Genomic DNA, 17,883 nt, shown 5'->3' with positions numbered 1-17,883 from the left:
AGTGATGTAGTTGTCTCTTTCTGGAGGAAGTGTATCCACTAAATCTAAACTCTTTTTTTTTTTTTTTGTTAGATTCAAGTTCTTCTCCTTGCTCCAGCTCTCCAAACTCGCCCGTACCGCAGGCTCGTCCCAGTTCTCTTCACGTCTTGGGTCGCTACACGAAAGCTGGTCGTTGCAAGTCCACCAGCAGCATCCCTCCTTCGCCTCTGGCCTGTATCCCACCACCCCAATCTCTTTCTCCTCAATGCTCGCCATCTAGCCTCCCAAGTCACCCCAAGTCCCTGCACAGTTTTCACGGCAAGACTTTGTCACCTCCTACAATCGCTCGTCATTCTGTGCGTCCTCGCAGCGCAGAACCGCCGCGCTCACCGCTGCTCAAGAGAGTTCAGTCAGCAGAGAAACTGACTGGTGACAAGATGACTGGGGGTTACCACGGAGATAGGAAGGCTTACAGCACCCGACGTCACACTATGGAGGTGCCCTTGTCTGAGGGAGAGGGGCTGGAGGACCTAGAGGGAGACAAAGCTACAGGGTTTGTTTGCGTAGGCGAGCACGGCCGCCAGGGCCTACACATTGGAGGGCAGAGAGGCCACCAGGACACAGCCAGCGGAGGCAGCGATCACCACCGCTCTGCTGCCTTGCCACAACAGCGCAGCACCAACAACCACTCAAAAGAGATGGTGGTGATGAGGAAGCTGGCTCTATCAGAGCGCAGAGACTCCTTCAAGAAACAGGAGGCGGTCCAGGAAGTGAACTTTGACGACTTGGAGGAGGCGGCTCTAAGCCCCACACTTCCTGTCACACAGTCAAAGGCGTTCAAGGCATCCTGGATCAACTCGTCACAGTCGGAACCCAGCAGCAAGCTGGGATCACAGGGTACCACACCGCAGAAAACCAAGTCAAAAGACAAAGAAGGGCGTTAGTTGTTCAGTTCTATTTTGCAGGGATCACAGGTCAGAGAAGATGAGGCTTTGACCTGCTATCGTACTTGCATTTAAAGGCCTTGCATGTGTCCAGAAAACTGTGACCAAGTCCCACATCATCACAGAAACAAAGAGTCTGCATTTCTCAGTACCACACGCATCCTCCAACACTGTTAACAGATTAATGACTGCCAAACGAAGTTTACTTCAGAGTTGCTCGATTTCTCTCTCGGTTCTCAAATCACTGTGGCGCCTCTAACGGATGTAATTATAAATATTTGTTGTTTTAAACGAAGAAACTTATTTATGACTTTTTAATGATTATTTGTTTTTGTTTTGTTGTTTTTTAATTTGTTTGTTTGTTTGTTTTTTAAGTTGCTATAAATGCCTCGGATGCTTCAGCTGTTCTAATTTTAGGAAGTGCACAGGAGAAAAGCCAGGCAACAACTTCTCAGTGTAGTCTTAGTAGGTGTGGAGGGAAAACAAAGATAATATTAGTCAATATTGCAATATTCATATGATTCTTTTTTTTTATACTGTTGTGTGTGTGCGTGCGTGCGTGTGTAACGGGATGTTGTTTCATATACAGACTGTAGTGCTCATCCTGCACTGTATATGCTAAAAAGTTCCATAACACGTTTTTTGCTGCCTCTCTGAAGAAATCTATCATGCGGATTGTGATCGTGACGATTCGGAGTCATTGTTTCTCGACGCAAGGCATGTACAAATCGGGACAAAAGGAAAAATAACAACATTGCAACAGTTGTCAGCTAAGCTGTGGCGCCAAAGCATGGTTTAGCTTAATAATAGGTACTGTAGTTGTACATAAGAAGCCTCATGTATGCTTGGGTCTACTGCCACTGGCTGTCCTGTTTTTTTTTTTTTTGTATCCGTGCTGCCACCCGTCTGTAAGTTGTTTAAATTATAACCTGATCAACACGCAGGTGTGTAGATAAAGCTTAGTGGCTACCTTCCCGGCTGCTGCATCCGACCTCCGATACCTTTGTGAACCTAACCTCCGTCCAGCTCCTTACAAGCGTAGTCTAGCAGAAGTGTTTGCACAAGTCATAGCTGCCGTGTAACAGTGAGAGTACATTTATATTTCAGGGTGATCTCTTTCTCTGTGGGATTCAGAAATTGTACAGTGGATGCAACAAACAAATCTGGCTCACTTGGCTGTTTTTTTTGTTTTGTTTTTTTATGTGTTTTATGGATGAATGTTTACATTTCAATGCAAATATGTGGGTGGACTTCAGTGGAATCTGTTAAATTATTGTATGGGGAAAAAAGAGAGGGAAGGCGCAGGAGAGGCAGACCTGAGGCCCTGGGTGGATGAAGGAATGATTCAGTGGTAATCTCCTTTTTGTATATTTTGATATGGAAACAGTCTTGTTGCAGTACTAATTACCTATGCTGTTGTATATCATATAAACAATGGTGGACCTTATAACAGCTATCAGTGAAATGTAAGGGTGGATGGACTCGTGTAAGATGTGAGTTAAGTGGCATGGCTTTAATCCCAAGTTGCGATTGACTGTAAAGAGTTGTGCATCTTTTACATCCCAGTAAATCTCCACGGTTTTACTCTGTTTGAGAGCTTGGAAGTTTTGTTGGATAGGCCTTGAATTCTTGAATTTGAGGCTTTCAGCTTTAAAAATTTGTTTTTTACGGTGAGATATAAACAAATGGTATTTGGTTTTCCATTATGTACTCTTTAACTAGTTTTTACTTTAAAAAAAAAAAATTCTAATCCTGTTCTTGTTTTTGTTTTGTTTTTTGTTTTATTAGTAGTATTGTTTTACTCCCAAGAACTGTTTGGATTGGCAACTAAAAAAAATCAAACAAAGTGGTTAGAGAAGAGGAATTTGTTGATTGTTCCTCTTTTTGTGAAGGTTCACATCTATGTTTTGCAGTCAAGGGAGATTTAAATAAGGATTTCTCAAAGAATTTCAGCATATTGAACCTTGGATAAAGGTTATGTTGTGTGAATGAAAACGTAGACCTTTTTTCACTGTACTTTAGGGAGAAATGTGTGTATGTGCGTTTTATCACTAAATTTCTGATGCAATATACATTTTAATATGTTCTTAGTGTTGAATTGCTTTATTTTTCATTGTAGTATCCCATGACTTTTGTTGGGTCACCCTGTTAAACTTTTATAAATCAGGCACAGGTCTGAGCAGCAGCCCATTTTGCATCAAATGAAGCGTCAGAGTGAACTCCTTGTCTCTGATCGGCTTGTGCGTTCATGTGTATGACAAATTCACTGTAACAGCCCCCACCCTTCACATTTTTCACTTGTGTTTTTGTATTGGTGTGCCCCACCACCATCACCACTCAACCCCCTTGTCTCTACGTGGCAAACTGCCCTTTGTGAAATGCCTACCATGTGGGTATCTGGTGCAGACTGGTGTGACATTGTCTGTTATTCTCTTGTCTCAACAGTGCTTGAAATAAATGAATTTCCAGAGGACTGGAAAGTCCAAGACTACAAGACGTTGCACTTGTCATTTGTCCTCCTATAATAATATTTGCACATTTACAGTACTGTATCAAAAAAAATTATAGTTTTTCTTACTTCGTGCACCCTTTTCTTAATTATTTGCTTCCAAGGAGACAAACTTTCTTGTAATTCTTTAAGTGCTCTGGAGCAATAGTTCTCCATGATTTCTGAAGGTCTTTTCAAAGTTTTTGGGGGGGGCGTTGGCTCCTTTTTTTTAAAATCATTTTCAGTCCAGTCCTTGTACCTGACCATTTTAAAAGGAATTTTTTCTTTTTCCAATTTAAAAAGAAAAAAAAAGACCAGTGTTGTGTAGCTGAAAACTTTGAACATCTTAGCATGGTATGCAGCAGGTCCTTAAAACATTTGAGGAAACTGGACAGTGGGAGACAAAATAAGAAGCAGCAAATGGTAAAATGGTAAATGGCCTGTATTTATATAGCGCTTTACTAGTCCCTAAGGACCCCAAAGCGCTTTACATATCCAGTCATCCACCCATTCACGCACACATTCACACACTGGTGATGGCAAGCTACATTGTAGCCACAGCCACCCTGGGGTGCACTGACAGAGGCGAGGCTGCCAGACACTGGCGCCACCGGGCCCTCTGACCACCACCAGTAGGCAACGGGTGAAGTGTCTTGCCCAAGGACACAACGACCAAGACTGTCCAAGCCGGGGCTCGAACCGGCAACCTTCCGATTACAAGGCGAACTCCCAACTCTTGAGCCACGATCGCCCCGTGTAGTTAATCTACAAACTACAGCAGATGAACCTGAAAATCATGTCCTTAAAAATGGGGAAAAGATCCTCAAAGACCTGACACAGGACTCGGATACCTCTATCCCTTTTAGTTGATCCATCACTGTTCACTGAAACCTCAGAGGCTGTGTTAGAGATCAAAGTGATGGAATTATGAATGCAAAAAGGAGCCTCAGATTTTAATCAACCATTTGGAATGCATCTAATGAGCAACAGCTTCGTTTTCAAGCATGACAATGATCCCAAACATCCTGCCAATTACAGGTAGGAATCACCAGTATGCAACCAGCTGCCAGCGAGCTTGAATTGCGCTAATCTATAAAGACTCTTCACAGTCATGGCAGCATGTTGGCAATCTGCCTGTATTTATAAATTAGAAGTTTTTTGCAAGCCTCCAACAACCTTCATTTAGTGATTGCAGTCCGTCCAAGCCAGACAGCAACTCTTTTTTTTTTTTTTTTTTTTTTTGAACATTAACAGTTTTTAATCAAACAAGTGAAACTGCAGTAGGTCCAGTGTTTCAACGAGTGCTTTGTTTCTGCAGAGAGAGGCCGAGGCCTTGGTCCACTCAACGGCTCCACGTTCTGGTTTCCCCACACTTCTCTGACTTCTCCGTCACAGAGTCCTTTACCAAACAAACACATGATAGTATCCGTCTGTACTGTGTCCAGCCAGTGTCACATTTAAAGAAAGAAAAGAAGAAGAAAAAAAAAAGCATGACATTTCCACCGTGTGATGATACAAGAACCTTGCCGTCTCATCTTGATTGCCAAGGCTGACAGATGCAACTCCAAACAGTCCTGTGAAAATCCAACCCCTGCTTTTTCCCCCTCCTCATCCTTTAAATACATCATCTCATACAGACAGCAAGGGTTTTTTTCCCCCTCTTTTCTTCCAGGAATTTTCTTCCCCCCCAAATCAGCAGTGCTTTGGAATTTGATCTTTGGATGGTAATCTGTGTCCATCAGGGTTCACGCCTCTCTTTGTGTGCAGATAAAATTCGTCTCTGGACACATTTTTGTTGCTGGTTAAAGTTCATCGTTCAGGCAAGTTGATGATGGGTACCCACTGGTCCATGCAGCGGCTCTCTCTGCAGAATCTGCAGACAGCAACTCTTTGTGGAAAGGTTGCCTTCTTTAAGGTGAGATGAGCCCTCTTGTTCATAAAATTTCCAGAGTATTTTCATTTATTTAATATCAATATCTGGTGTTCCTGTATGCAAGATATTGCAATGCCATACTGTATATATTTTTCCTCCACCCCTACTGCCAATGCAAAGTGAAAGTATCCCTAGGAAGAAAAGCAAATCAGTCATGGATTGGTCTCCCCAGAGCCCGGACCTCAAAATCATCGAAGCAGTGTGGGATCATCTAGACAGCCAACATCCAAAGAAGAGCTCTGAATCCTGGAGAACTATTCCTAAAGACTACTTCAAGAACTTACAAGAAAGCAGCTCAAGAGAGTCAAGGCTGTGCTGAAGAATAATTTACATTTGATGATGATCAAGTATTTTACGCTAGTTGACACAATTGACGCACATGGATTTAGCGCGTGGTTCACCGCTTTCTTTTTTTCCACATGAACACATTTCTTTAGTTTAAATGCAGCTCAAAAAACACGATTTGGAGACTGTCTGCTTCAAATTTCCGTTTTGTTTTTTGTTTGTTTCTTTTTTTCGTCTCCGAGTCTATTCGGTGACCCCCTCACTGATGGTTCGGACGTTTCCGCTCACGTTCGTCACTTTCCGCGCACTCTTATATAGTTCCCACGCGCCCTCCTTCCCTGTACCGTGCTGAGCTGGAAAATGGCTGTGTGTTGGAGCAGGGAGTTATGAACGGGAAAAGAAAGAAAGAGCGAAAAGAAAGACGCGGAATTAAGAAGTGAACCAAAGGCTTGCTGGAAGTTTAGAGCTCACAGAGAAGCCGTCGTCTGCAGACAAGCCACCACTCGGAATCTTGTGTGCGACTTTTGCTCCGAACCCAAAAGTGCGAAGAGTCAAGAAATATCCGCGGTGAGTTTTTCCAAGTTATTGCACATTTCCAGTACGGCAGCCACTGTACTGGAAAATGGTGGAAGCGCTGCAAGTGTGCTCCACGCACGCAGCTTCACGTTGGTGACTTGTGTCCTACTTTTAAAGTTTAAAGGAGACCTACTTTTTTTTGTCGCGCTCGTGTGCGTTTCTGTGCTCTTTGCGGTGAAATGTTAACTTTAATTCGCCCTCGCGCCGCACTGCTCGGTGCTCGCGCTCGCTGACGTACAGATGCCGAGCAAGTTTTTTTTAAGCTGCTTCAAAGTTTAAACCGTTTTCCCTGGCTTATTTGTTGACGTGAAAACGATTAAAAATGACTTGTCAAGTTTGCCAGCATTAGTGCTAAAATATTCTGTAATGTCAGTGTCTCATTAGTACTGTTTAGTTGTATTTTAACGCTACTAAAAAGACCCATTTGCAATATATTTGCAGTGTACTCCCTGTGTATACCATTGCTAGTATGTGTTACTAGTGTCTTTACCTTGGCTGCAGACTATGAGAGGCCTAAAGTAGCTGAAGGCCTGACTAGATGCGTCTCTTACATCCCTGGTTTAAGGATTTGGCATCCATCGAGGAGTTAATGGAAATTGTGCCACTTGCATAATGAGACAAGCCACTCAACTGTGCTGAGACCCCGCACCCCCCTGTCTTGTAATTATGAATCGAGCATTATGCAACCAAATGTCAGTCCTCCATTATATGCTTTATCGGTGTGATGCATGACTTGTGGCTTTCATTCTTCTCTCAAATGTCTTGAAATGCTCTGAGTGACTGGCAGGGCTGTTGTATTTAAATGCCCCCCCACATACACACACACACACACACAATAAAAAGAGAGGAAATAGTGATGCTTCTTGAAATGCCGAGTGACACCTCTCAGAGGGGGTGAAGAAAACCTAAACTAGCCTCAAGTTCCAGCAGAGGCACTAAAGCTGCGGTTATTTTTGTTTGATGTCGAAGTTAAACTGAAATGGTCCTGTTTGATCAAAACAGCAGCAGAGTTCGTCTTTAAGGACAGTTTAGTCATGTCTCACCTGGAAATACTGCATATTCTGTGCTTTGTGGGGTTGTGATTTTTTTTCTAACTTCCCAGAGACAATCATGAGTCTACTTAAAGTCCTAATCGATTACCCTCCCAACCACAACACACTGGACACAAATCTTATTGGTCACTTGCAATTATCTGGGACTTGTCCTTTTCTTTTTCCTGCAATCCAGGAATAACTTGCATTATTAAAACGTCTTTATTGTATCAGATTAAACGGATTCCTTTTAGAATTTGATTAGATTTGTTGTCATAAATGTGATATAGATGTAGACTGCAGTATGCTACCTGCATATTACCAATTTTTGGTCAAATGTAGTTGGTTATGAAAGGGTTTGGGAGATTTTTTTTTTTTTCTTTGAGGAGTTGAGGAGGAGATAAAGGCACACATTATCTTGTTTGTGTCTGGTGTTTTCAAGTGATGCAGACTTTGCAGGTTTATCAGATTTGATTTCTTTGGTGAAGTGGAAATGTTTAAATCCATAATCTTGACCAGATGGATTGAAGTTATCGCTTCTGATAAATAGACCGAGTCCTCTTTAACTTTAGAGCCTTGCAGCATAGTTGACTTTCCTGAACAGTGCAGTCTTGGTGCTAAATAATCTAGCAGATGTTTCTATTTAGCAAAGTGAGCTTTTCGGCTTCATTTGCGACAGATAGAATTCAGGTGAACGAAACTGGAATCATAAAATTCGTAAGAACCAATTTTAGTCTGGAAAGTTAGTCTTTGCAGACTCCAGTGTTTTTGGCCCGTCCTATCTGCCTGTGGCGCAGCAGATTTTTCAGATCCATGTGGACAGATGGCCTGCGGCCAGACTGCATGCATGGTGGTTCTGTAGTCAGTACTTCCCCAGCAGCGCCGTGAAGTACCAAAACATGCATACACAAATACACTGTTTGTGCCCACATAAATGTCTGAACTTTTGGTTGCATTGTTGTGATTATGAAAGTTTTAAAGAGAAGAAATGATAGTAATGCTTATGAATAAAAAAAAATCCCAGAACTTTGTCTGTGGAACAGGGAGTGATCTGTAATGTGACGTGTTAATCTTTTGTTTTGTTTGTTTTAAGCTTAGGGTGCATTCCTAAAATCCTAAACTCCTCAGCTGTTTTTAAAAAATAATTATTTGGTAGACAGGTTTCTCTTGCCACTTTCAGATGCAGTAGTAACTACTTTCTTTCTGGCCTACATGGATGTAATCAGTGTTTCCTTATTTTGGTGACATGGAGATGTGAGGGATCTTGCCAGTTAGCAACTGTTTGTTCACGCACAATCTCTCTAGTAGTTTTAGATGTGTTGTTAATTTTTGAGGAGCTTTTATTGCACTGCTCATTAAATTTCCTTTTTGTTTTCATTCTCTCAAGAAGATTAATACTGCAAAAAATCATAATCAGCAACATGGTGTTATACATCTGGTGTAACAGCTTAAAATGTCACACTGCACCACTGCTTGAGGGGGACTAAACCAGCTAAGGGACATGGACATGTGCACAAATGTTCAAAAAGATGGACCTTCTCAAAGTTAAGCTTCTTGAATGTAATAAACTTTCTCAGACATGGCCACTGAGCTGTTCAGGTGAAAGTAGTAAGCTAAAAATGGCATATGGCAATGTTAGCCTCTTGGGTCTGTTATTTACCACAACTAAAATAACCTGATTACCTATTACATATATTTATTTACTGTGTTAAATAAAAAAGTTCTTAATCATCATGAAATCATAATTTTTCTTCGCTATGACTGAAGTGATCAAAATTTGCATTTTGAGTGTAAAGAAGCTCCCCAGCATCTAGATCTACATAGAAACTAATCTACCAGTTACAAACAGTGTAATTACTAATGATCTAACAATTATTACATATATTTAAATCACCATCGTGGATCGGTCCTAAGGGAAAATTGGCTACAGTGATACTCTACATGAACATTTCTATTTTAAATGTCATCCTCGAAATCACTTTCTCTTAATTGGCAAATTAGTCATCATGAACATCAAGTTTGTTTACTTTTGTTAAAACTGATGACCAAACCCAAAACAATGATAATAACATGAAAAAGATAAATATTTGTTCACATTTGAGTTTTGGCACATGCCTCTGCACTTGTATATAAACATTAGAAAAATTAGAAAAACAACCAGTAAATAAATAAAAGATTACATCTGTTTAAAATCCACTGATTCAGTTACACAAACCGATTTTACAAGTAATGATGATGTAAGATGTGTGGCATTTTGATCCTCGAGCAGTGTCAGTGATGCCTTTAATAGCTTATTTGGCATTTTATATACGCATGCTGGTGCAACAAACAGGTCAGCACTGTGCTGGCTGACTAAACACATCATTTATTTTCTTTCGAAAGCAGACTTCAGTTTGTAGGTCTCGATTTAATCACACCAATAATAAATGCAATATATAAAATGTCAGTTACCAAAAAAAAACCCCACACAGTGAAAGACTAATAAATTATTAGTGACATGTTTTTAATAAGTATTTTATTTTATATTATTTATTGTATTTTTTTAAACTGTATCCCTCTCCCTGTGAACTCAGAAAAACAAACATCATCTCCTTTCATCCCATTGCACAGCTTCACTGTGACTCATGGAGTTTTCTCCAATCACACTTAGTCTGGAGTTTTTCCATGTTTTCTTTTACATCTTTCTCCCAGGGTAGCTGCACTTGATTTAAATCATCACTTCAATAAATATTACAAACAGTCATCACAGTTGCAAAGATGAAAAAAGTCAAAGGTGCTGGAAAAGGTGGAGTTGTTTAGGTCAGATGTTTTATCACTGCCTAGATACATTTTCTAATATTAGAACATTTCCTTGATTTGCCCGGTTTCTCTGGTGACTGGGGAGCACATGGCCAGAGCAGCAGCCAATCAGAGGCTGGGATTAGCTTTCCCTCTCTCTAGCAACAGTGAGTTACTCGCTGCCTATTCATTAATTATTTTCCTGTGGTCTTCCTCAGCCGTTTGGACTCTGCTGATAGCAAACTGCTCCGTCTCTCACTCTCTTTTCTCGCTGCTTTTTGCCGCTGTCTGCTCAGACTGAACGCAGAGTCTTAAAAAAAACGAATGGGTCCACAGACACTGAGCTTTCCAGCTGCTGTGCTGAACTGTGAGCTACTACAACACTGCCAGAGTAGGACAGGAACAGAGATGACTCCTCTCTCACCTTGTGCGACTTTTTCTTCTCTGGAACTAAATACTAAAAGAGGACTGGTGAATAAGAGCGCTCTGCCTTTTCCTCTGCCTCCTTTTCTTCTTGTTTTTGCTGCTTTACTGCAGCCGGACTCGGACTATAAAGAACTAAATTATTACAGCAACTGGAAAAACGGCTTGACTTTTTCGCTGGCTGAGGATCGGGAGGGGGGGTCAGTTGGAGGCAGGACTCTGTGTGTTTGGGGGGGAGTGGAGAGCAGGTGGAGAGAAGAGGGAGGGAGTTTGGGGGTGGGGGTGGGGGGGTAATGGTGGTGTGAGGATTGCGGGCTGTGGTTGGGTATGCCAGTGCCACGTGTCTAGCCTGGCACCTCTTGCTTCTCGACTCGAAGGATGTTGGACCGAGAGTCTGGCTGAGCCTGTCCGGCTTCCCTCTGAACCTAAAGTGGGGTGAGTTTTGCACTGTGCAGCGTTCTGTTATCACAGTAACTCTTGAACCTTTTTTATTAAAGACAACGTCCTTATTCACAAAGCTTTGCAGTGAATGTGCGTTCGCTTTCGGAATGTCGAGGGGGGTGGAGAGGATAATCTAGACTAAGGTTCAAAAGCATGCACTTTGGCATTCACGGCTGCAAACTGGACGTTTCGGTGAATTTTTTATGCTTTTACTCAACTGTATTTAAGCGTCTGCAGTACATTATTCAAAATACTGTCCATTTATGGACATTTATGAAACGCTGGTACAGCGTCGGGCCTCGCAAACCAGGCCTGTGGTTATTGAGATTTGGACGTTTTGGAAAATTGCCCCAAATGCCTTGTTACTGCCATACCACGATGAAACTTCTATCAGTCATTGTGCCACTTTCACCTTCACTCTCCACCTGCTTCTTTTCCTCTTTGACATCACGTCCAGGGAGGTTAGTAGGACCATTGTCCTTGATTGGTCCACAGACCACAGATGTCGTACTTAATCTGGAAACCATAATCTCTCTTTCTCGCCCACCCCGTCTCATTTCCCAGCATAGTTGCAGTTTAGCATTTAGCATTTTTAAATTTCAGCCGCTCGAAACTCGGCCAAAATTGCCCATTAATTTTTCCACGATTTACTGTGGATTTTATAATCAAGTGTTTCCAACATGTACTCCCAAAAAATGTAGATTTTTAATTTTTGGTCGATTGACCGACAGATTTCATTTATTTACTTTAGTCAAACCTTTAATACTGATAATATTTAGCATTTTCAGACTGTTGTGTCGCTTTTATAGGATATATATTGCGCACTTGCGCTTGGCATTTAATTGGGCCTTGCAATCGGCTTTATCAGAGGACGTTCGTTACATTTCCATGGACTGACCTTTTTGCTATATGTGGAAGCTATGAGATAAGTGACTTCAAGGGGTGTAATATGAATGGTGATGGTTCACTGTGGTTTCTCAGTTGGCTGTCCATTCAACGTTCCCATCTGAAGCAGGCTTGGTACAGTAAATTTGACAGAAGTCAAAATATTTCTTAGGCAACACAGAGCTACCTTTTTTCTCTCTGATGGAGAGTGAACTGTTGCAGAGGGTTCTGCACGCCTTAGAAAATTCTGGTCGCCCTACAGTCGAGGTGCAGTCCTTATTTTCCTTTGCATGCCAGTTCAGCTAAAACCCCTTTTTTGCGGTTCTGTTAATTGTACGTGCTGTTGTGTGAGTTGAAGAGACGTTCATTTCGCAGGAAAACTTATTGTTCCTGTGGAAACTGTGACGAGTCAGTTAAGGCTGTGAGTGTGTGAATGTAGAGTGGAGGGAATGGAGGCTCCTGTCCAGGGACCCAGTCTGCTGTTGGTTATGACGCAGCAGCATCATCCGAGCTCTCTGTCCTAACCGAAGACTGCACAAATGCATGGAGCTGTCGCAGTTCGCCATTTTCATGCGCCGCTTTAGGCTTCGTTTCACATAGATATAAGTCGCGTTAATTATTGACATTTATCGAATAGATTTGACCTTTAATCCTTTTTTTTTAAATTGTTTTTTTAAAATAGTTTTATTTACTTTAATTTTTTCGACTAAATTTTAAGTCTTTTTCCAAATTTTTTTCTTAATTTATGCACTTTTTATTTCCTACAGGTCGGTCATTATTCCTGCCCCAAACATGTGGGATATCTGAAAGAGCCAGAGAGGATTCCCACCCTGGCACTCGTCCGCCAATCGGGCCACTTGATTTAACCGCGGAGAGCCAACGACACGGGGCCTGTCACTGGGAAAACCCTTTTCCAGGCTGTTCCAGTAGCACCCAGCCAGCAGGTTTTTGCTGCTTGAAAAAGCATGTTGCCAACTATCTCCCTCTGTTCCATCATCTGGCTCAACCGGGGTATCAAGCTGAGGAAAGTGCACCAGTCCACCAACACCGGTCAGGTGTAAAGCCGCTGCCACTGCAGACACAAAAGCAGCAGAGCTCCTCGTTATTAACTTTTAAAAATGCTGCTGAGCTTCGGCTGACTTCCCCTCCTTTCATCCCCCCCGACCCTCTAAGCCACTGTACCAACACCAGACTCGAGTAACTCAGCCACAATTTTGGTTTCAGAGGTGGATTTCTGTCTAGCCTAACCCTGTTGTTACAGCGGGACTCAGGCCGATCCTAAATCCTCGAAGCGGTGGCCATTTTACTTTTTGCCTCTGTCACAAAATGGCGGTGGAAGGTTTCCAGTACCGTGCCCTCTACACGTTCACCAAGGACCAGGACGAGGACTTGGATCTGCAGCCTGGAGACCTTCTTACAGTCAGCAAGGCCTCTCTGATGTCCATGGAGAACTACCAGGAGGGCTGCGTGGAGCACCCCGAGCGTCTGGGCTGGCTCCTCGGGTACAACGAGCGCACTAAGCAGAGAGGCGACTTCCCAGGGACGTATGTTGAGTATGTGGGCCCCATCAAGATGGCACTCCCATCGAGTCAGCCAAGGTCCCAGCGACCCCTGCCTGCAGCTCCCAAACCAGAGTCAACTCAAGGTAGGGGGCACTATTTAGATCATTTTCTTTTTTTCTGCTTTTTTGTTTGTTTTTAGCAGCCAGTGGTGAGACGCTCACGGCACATCACTACTGTAAACTAAAGGTGGCCTTTAAAGTAAAAAAGATAACATAATAACAATGAGAAAAGAGTGAGATATCATTAAATTTTACTTTGTGGCATTTTTAAAATATCAGAATAATTTAACTTGCACATATGGGGATGTGAGCGACTAGTCGGGTAGGCATTTAATCATTACGTGCCAGACATGCTAGCTGACTAAATAAATTATTCTTATTTTATTAGTGTACAGCAGCCACTGTTTCAAAGATGTTACAATGCTGCTGACCTCCACCCTGACAGTTATTGCTGCATCCTGCACGCTCTCTGAATAGAAGCTGTGAACGAGTAAAGGCAGAATGACCCTAACGAGCGCTGTTCTGCTGTAGTTTGATGTAAAAACGAGTGGCTGTATGTTGGGCGCACAATTTGGCGACATTTAAAATATGATTTAATTAACGAGGAAATGATAAATGGTTTCATTAAGCTCCTATATAGAATTTTTTGGGCCTGAATTTAAATGAGTCCATTTAAAGTAGTTTTAAGTGTTTTGCTGAGGGTTTTCTGCCTCTTAGTCAGCTAGTCTCATTTTTTCTTGTTTAAATGTCTAGACAATTAGTTAGTTGGTGTTAGTTTGTTAGTTGGCCTTGAATGTGCAGAAAATATTGATGCAGAAATTTGCTAAATAATAGTTTGTTTATTTTGCTCCCTTTTACCTTTTAAGATATGTTTGGTAATTTTGAGCTGCATTTGTTTTTTGAGGTGGGGAGCTTTTTGGTCTTTGTTTGATAAGACAGCGGGGAGAAGACAGGAAAACTGGGACAAAGACCAGGGGGAGACACACAAACATGGTGCTCCTTCATTAGCCTCACAGTGTAGAGATTTCTTGATTTTTATTTTTTTGGGGGGGATTTTTTTCCTCAAGTTTTAAAAGAAAAACACAACTTCTCGCATGCCCAGCTGTTAGCAGCAGCTAGTTTGGTGTACTTGATGTTTTCATAAGGCTCTCACATTTGGCAGTGACCGCCAGTTGACCCTTTAAGCTATACTAAGTAAGCTTTACCTCTTTGTAAGCGTAGCCAACTTAAGTCTGCGTTGAATAATAAAGTGCTAATCCGTCGACTGACAAGACTCTATCAGACTCTACTGGTCTGGTATTGATTGTATCGGTCTTTGCGGCTCTTGACGCAGGAAAACTTGTCTCTGCAGTGCACAAAAATGCATGCCTGTGACCCCTCCGAGTGTAATCAAGAATCACAATGGCTGGAGGGCCTGTTGATGCTGTTTTCAATTGGACGTGCCTGGGTTAAGGATACTGGCTCTTTTGACAAACTGACATTTTTATAGGTGTGTTTTTAGTTTGTACAAATGAGGAGTTATTCAACAGTAAAAGGAATACAACAGCCTTTTTTTACTCAGGGATAATGCTCTGCTCTGTCACACTCTTCACTCCCATGGCTTTTATTAAAATACTGACATTTATTAATAATGCTAAGAATCTGCTCTGAGCTGCAGCAGCTTCCAAGTCAAACATTGACTTGGCATGCACTGGTCTACCTTAGCAAGCTCAAGTTCAAGTAAAACTTTGATTTGTGACCAAAGTTCTTCCACACTCCCAAGATTTCCATCAATTTCTTCTAATTTGCACTTCATTGCTTTTGGATTCAGCTGGTTAATTTATTGCTTCCTTGTTCTCCACATAAAACCACACATTCCTCTCCTTATAATTCCTTTTTGCTCTTTTTTTTTTTTTTTTTAATGACAGATGTGCTAGTACCACTCTGAGCATGTAGGCTGTGAACTCTGAATTACCTCTGGTGTATCCAATTGGCTGATCATGGTGTATGGCCAAATACACGGGGGCCTCATTCAACTAGTGTCATTTTTATTTCTCATTTACCATTTTTAGTATCATAGCTGTAGCACAAATGTCTGCAGAATTATCAAATTAGCTTTTTTCATGCCGATACTTAAATAAAGGCTGAGTGAAGGACATGAATTGGGGAATAAGCAGGGGGTTTTCTCCAGCAGAAGCAGGTAAGGACATACTGTAAGTATCCCCGTGCTTTGACCGACAGTGAGACAAACCAGTTGGGCAGCTGGCGCTTGTGTCTGTGATTTGGAAAGACAGGGGCAGAAGAAGCAAGTGAAATAGGGGAAGAGAAAGGGGGGAGGTGTGGGCGAGAGGGAGGCAGGGCAGTGGCTCAAGGAGGGGTACTTTGGCTCAGCACCAAAAGTGCATTGTACATTAGAAATGGTCAAACTTTTACAAATATCATCTTCATTTCCTTGAAAGAACAGAGGCCCTAGACTTGCTGTGAATAGAGCTATTGTTGCTGTGGCACCATTTGCTATTCACAGAGATGGTAACATTACCAGTACCAGGCCTGGTGCTTAGGGGAGTTGACTACTTTACAGGCTTGAATGCAACTAAGAACAATTCAGCCTCACTAAAAGCTGTTAAACTATAATTTATTTGTGTAGAGCACAACAAGAGAGGTCATAGCTCAAGTGAAAATTATTATATGCGATACACTCACCTCTTCTCTGTAATCCCTACTTTTACAGCTGTTTACTTACTATAGTGGCTAGCTAGTCATTTTTGAGCATAATTTTAGACTCTAAAACAGGGGTGTCAAACATAAGGCCCGGGGCCAGAATCGCCACAGCAAAGACTCCAGTCCAGCTCACTGGATGTTTTTGGAAAATTTTAACAAGGGCATAAATTAATGGACTTTAAATTGTATTTTGTATTGTATTGTAGCTTTATTTCAGACATATACAGAAAAAAAAACAATATATACACAAGTACACATACTTGCATTTACAAATATGAATATATATGTAAATACACACATGTATGTGCTCAGATAAAACATAAAAATAAAATAAAACAAAGTCTAAATGACATGAAATGACAATTATTAGGTCTGAAATGGAGTAGGAAGAAGTATAACATACTTATTAATCCCTACCCCATGCTCAACATTCTATTGAATCCCACTATTCCCATCATCACTTACCCCACACAATAAACAAGGAGAACATGTATAAACATAGCTACAGTGATAGATATAATTTAGATACAATTTAGCATAGTTATATATACAATGGATCATCAACTTTATCAGTTTCATATTCTTCCAAAAGCGGTTTTCGAAACGTCTTTATAACCTGACTAATGCCTGAACATTGCTGTAGGTCCACAGTAAAACTGAAACAATTTTACTGTTCCACAGGTGGAATAAATAGTAACACAAAAGGTTTTAACCTTTGTCCGTGCTTTAAGAGTCTTCAGATTTAATTTTCCCCTCAATTCATAGTCCCCTTCTCTGTCAAAAAACATCGTATGTAAATTTCCTGGTAACATATTGTATCTGATTTGTACATAATTTTTGCAGTTTTATATTTTATAAGATCCATAAACTTCAGAATTTTTAATTTCAAGAACATGATGTTAGTATGGTCTCTAAATCCTGCTTTAGTAATCATCCTGATTGCTTTTTTCTGAATTTTACATAGTGGTTGAAGTGAAGTTTTGTATGTATTTCCCCAGATTTCCACACAGTATTCCAAATATGGCAATATAAGTGAACAGTAAAGTACCCGGAGTGATTTGGAAGGCAACAAATGTTTAACTTTACTCAGTACAGAGATGCTTCTTGACAGTTTAGCTTGTATATGCTTTATGTTTTCATAAGTTTTCCAACTTATCCTACTGATAAAGACGTTCCCCACGGTCATTCATACTACATCAAAGGAATTAAATAATAGGTAAGCAAATAATTTAGTGAAAAAACAGGAACTTGTATCTATCTAGTATAGAATGCATGTTTCCACAATGTATCCACACTAAAATAAATATGATTTTTTTTGAACGGGCAATTTCTGTGAATTAACAAAAGCTTTCTGCTTTATAAATAAAGGGCAGTCTTAGCAATTTTACACATTTATTTCTTACAAATTAATCCCAAAGATTCATGCTGTTGATGTCTTTCATTTACTACATCATCATTTGTTTATGGTGTAGAAAACCTGAGATGTGCTGTTGTAGTTGCTCTACTATTTCCTGTATTATAAACGGGATTAAATATGCAGTTAGACTATGTTACAGTGACAGAAAGGAGATTTTTCACTGGTCTGACTCACTTAAGATCAAATTGGCCTGTATGTGATCCACAATATAAAATGAGTTTGGCTTCCCTGCTCTAGAAGCTTTTTATGCATTTATTTTTTAGGACTAAGTCTGTAATATGTCTCCCTTGCTCTCCTCATGTGTGTACAAAGTGGTTCATTTACACTTGTATGGTATTTTTGTGTTTGGTTTTATTCAGATATTTGGATTTAATTAATTTGAACACTGCACACAGCAGCTGGAGAGGAAATGTTTCAGCCTCATGCAAAAGCTTGTAAAATT

General features: G+C 41.0%; 2 protein-coding genes across 10 annotated transcripts in view; both read left to right on the top strand.

Annotated features, from left to right (window-relative positions):
* mast3a (microtubule associated serine/threonine kinase 3a) overlaps window positions 1-3,417 on the top strand; it is a 38,008-nt gene extending 34,591 nt beyond the window's left edge. For all 8 annotated transcript variants that reach the window (XM_082513466.1, XM_082513469.1, XM_082513468.1 and 5 more), the window contains one exon: window positions 73-3,417. In XM_082513466.1, coding sequence (XP_082369592.1) covers window positions 73-923 — 851 coding nt within the window. In that variant the 3' untranslated portion in view covers window positions 924-3,417. The remainder of the gene's footprint in view (window positions 1-72) is intronic.
* Window positions 3,418-5,426: 2,009 nt separating this feature from the next.
* The window catches only part of pik3r2 (phosphoinositide-3-kinase, regulatory subunit 2 (beta)), a 32,762-nt gene continuing 20,305 nt past the window's right edge, over window positions 5,427-17,883 (top strand). Inside the window, exons 1-2 of one of the 2 annotated variants that reach the window (XM_082513366.1) lie at window positions 5,427-6,196; window positions 12,531-13,408. In XM_082513366.1, the coding sequence (XP_082369492.1) occupies window positions 13,090-13,408 (319 nt within the window). In that variant the 5' untranslated portion in view covers window positions 5,427-6,196; window positions 12,531-13,089. Of the gene's footprint in view, window positions 6,197-10,744; window positions 10,873-12,530; window positions 13,409-17,883 lie in introns of those variants that run through there. The other variant, XM_082513367.1, reaches the window with a different exon arrangement.

Source organism: Aulonocara stuartgranti (genome assembly GCF_965226115.1).
Source record: "Aulonocara stuartgranti genome assembly, chromosome: 18".
In the NCBI taxonomy this organism is placed as follows: domain Eukaryota; kingdom Metazoa; phylum Chordata; class Actinopteri; order Cichliformes; family Cichlidae; genus Aulonocara; species Aulonocara stuartgranti.
Note: the sequence above shows the minus strand (reverse complement) of the source record. Positions and strands in the feature narration are given on the sequence as shown.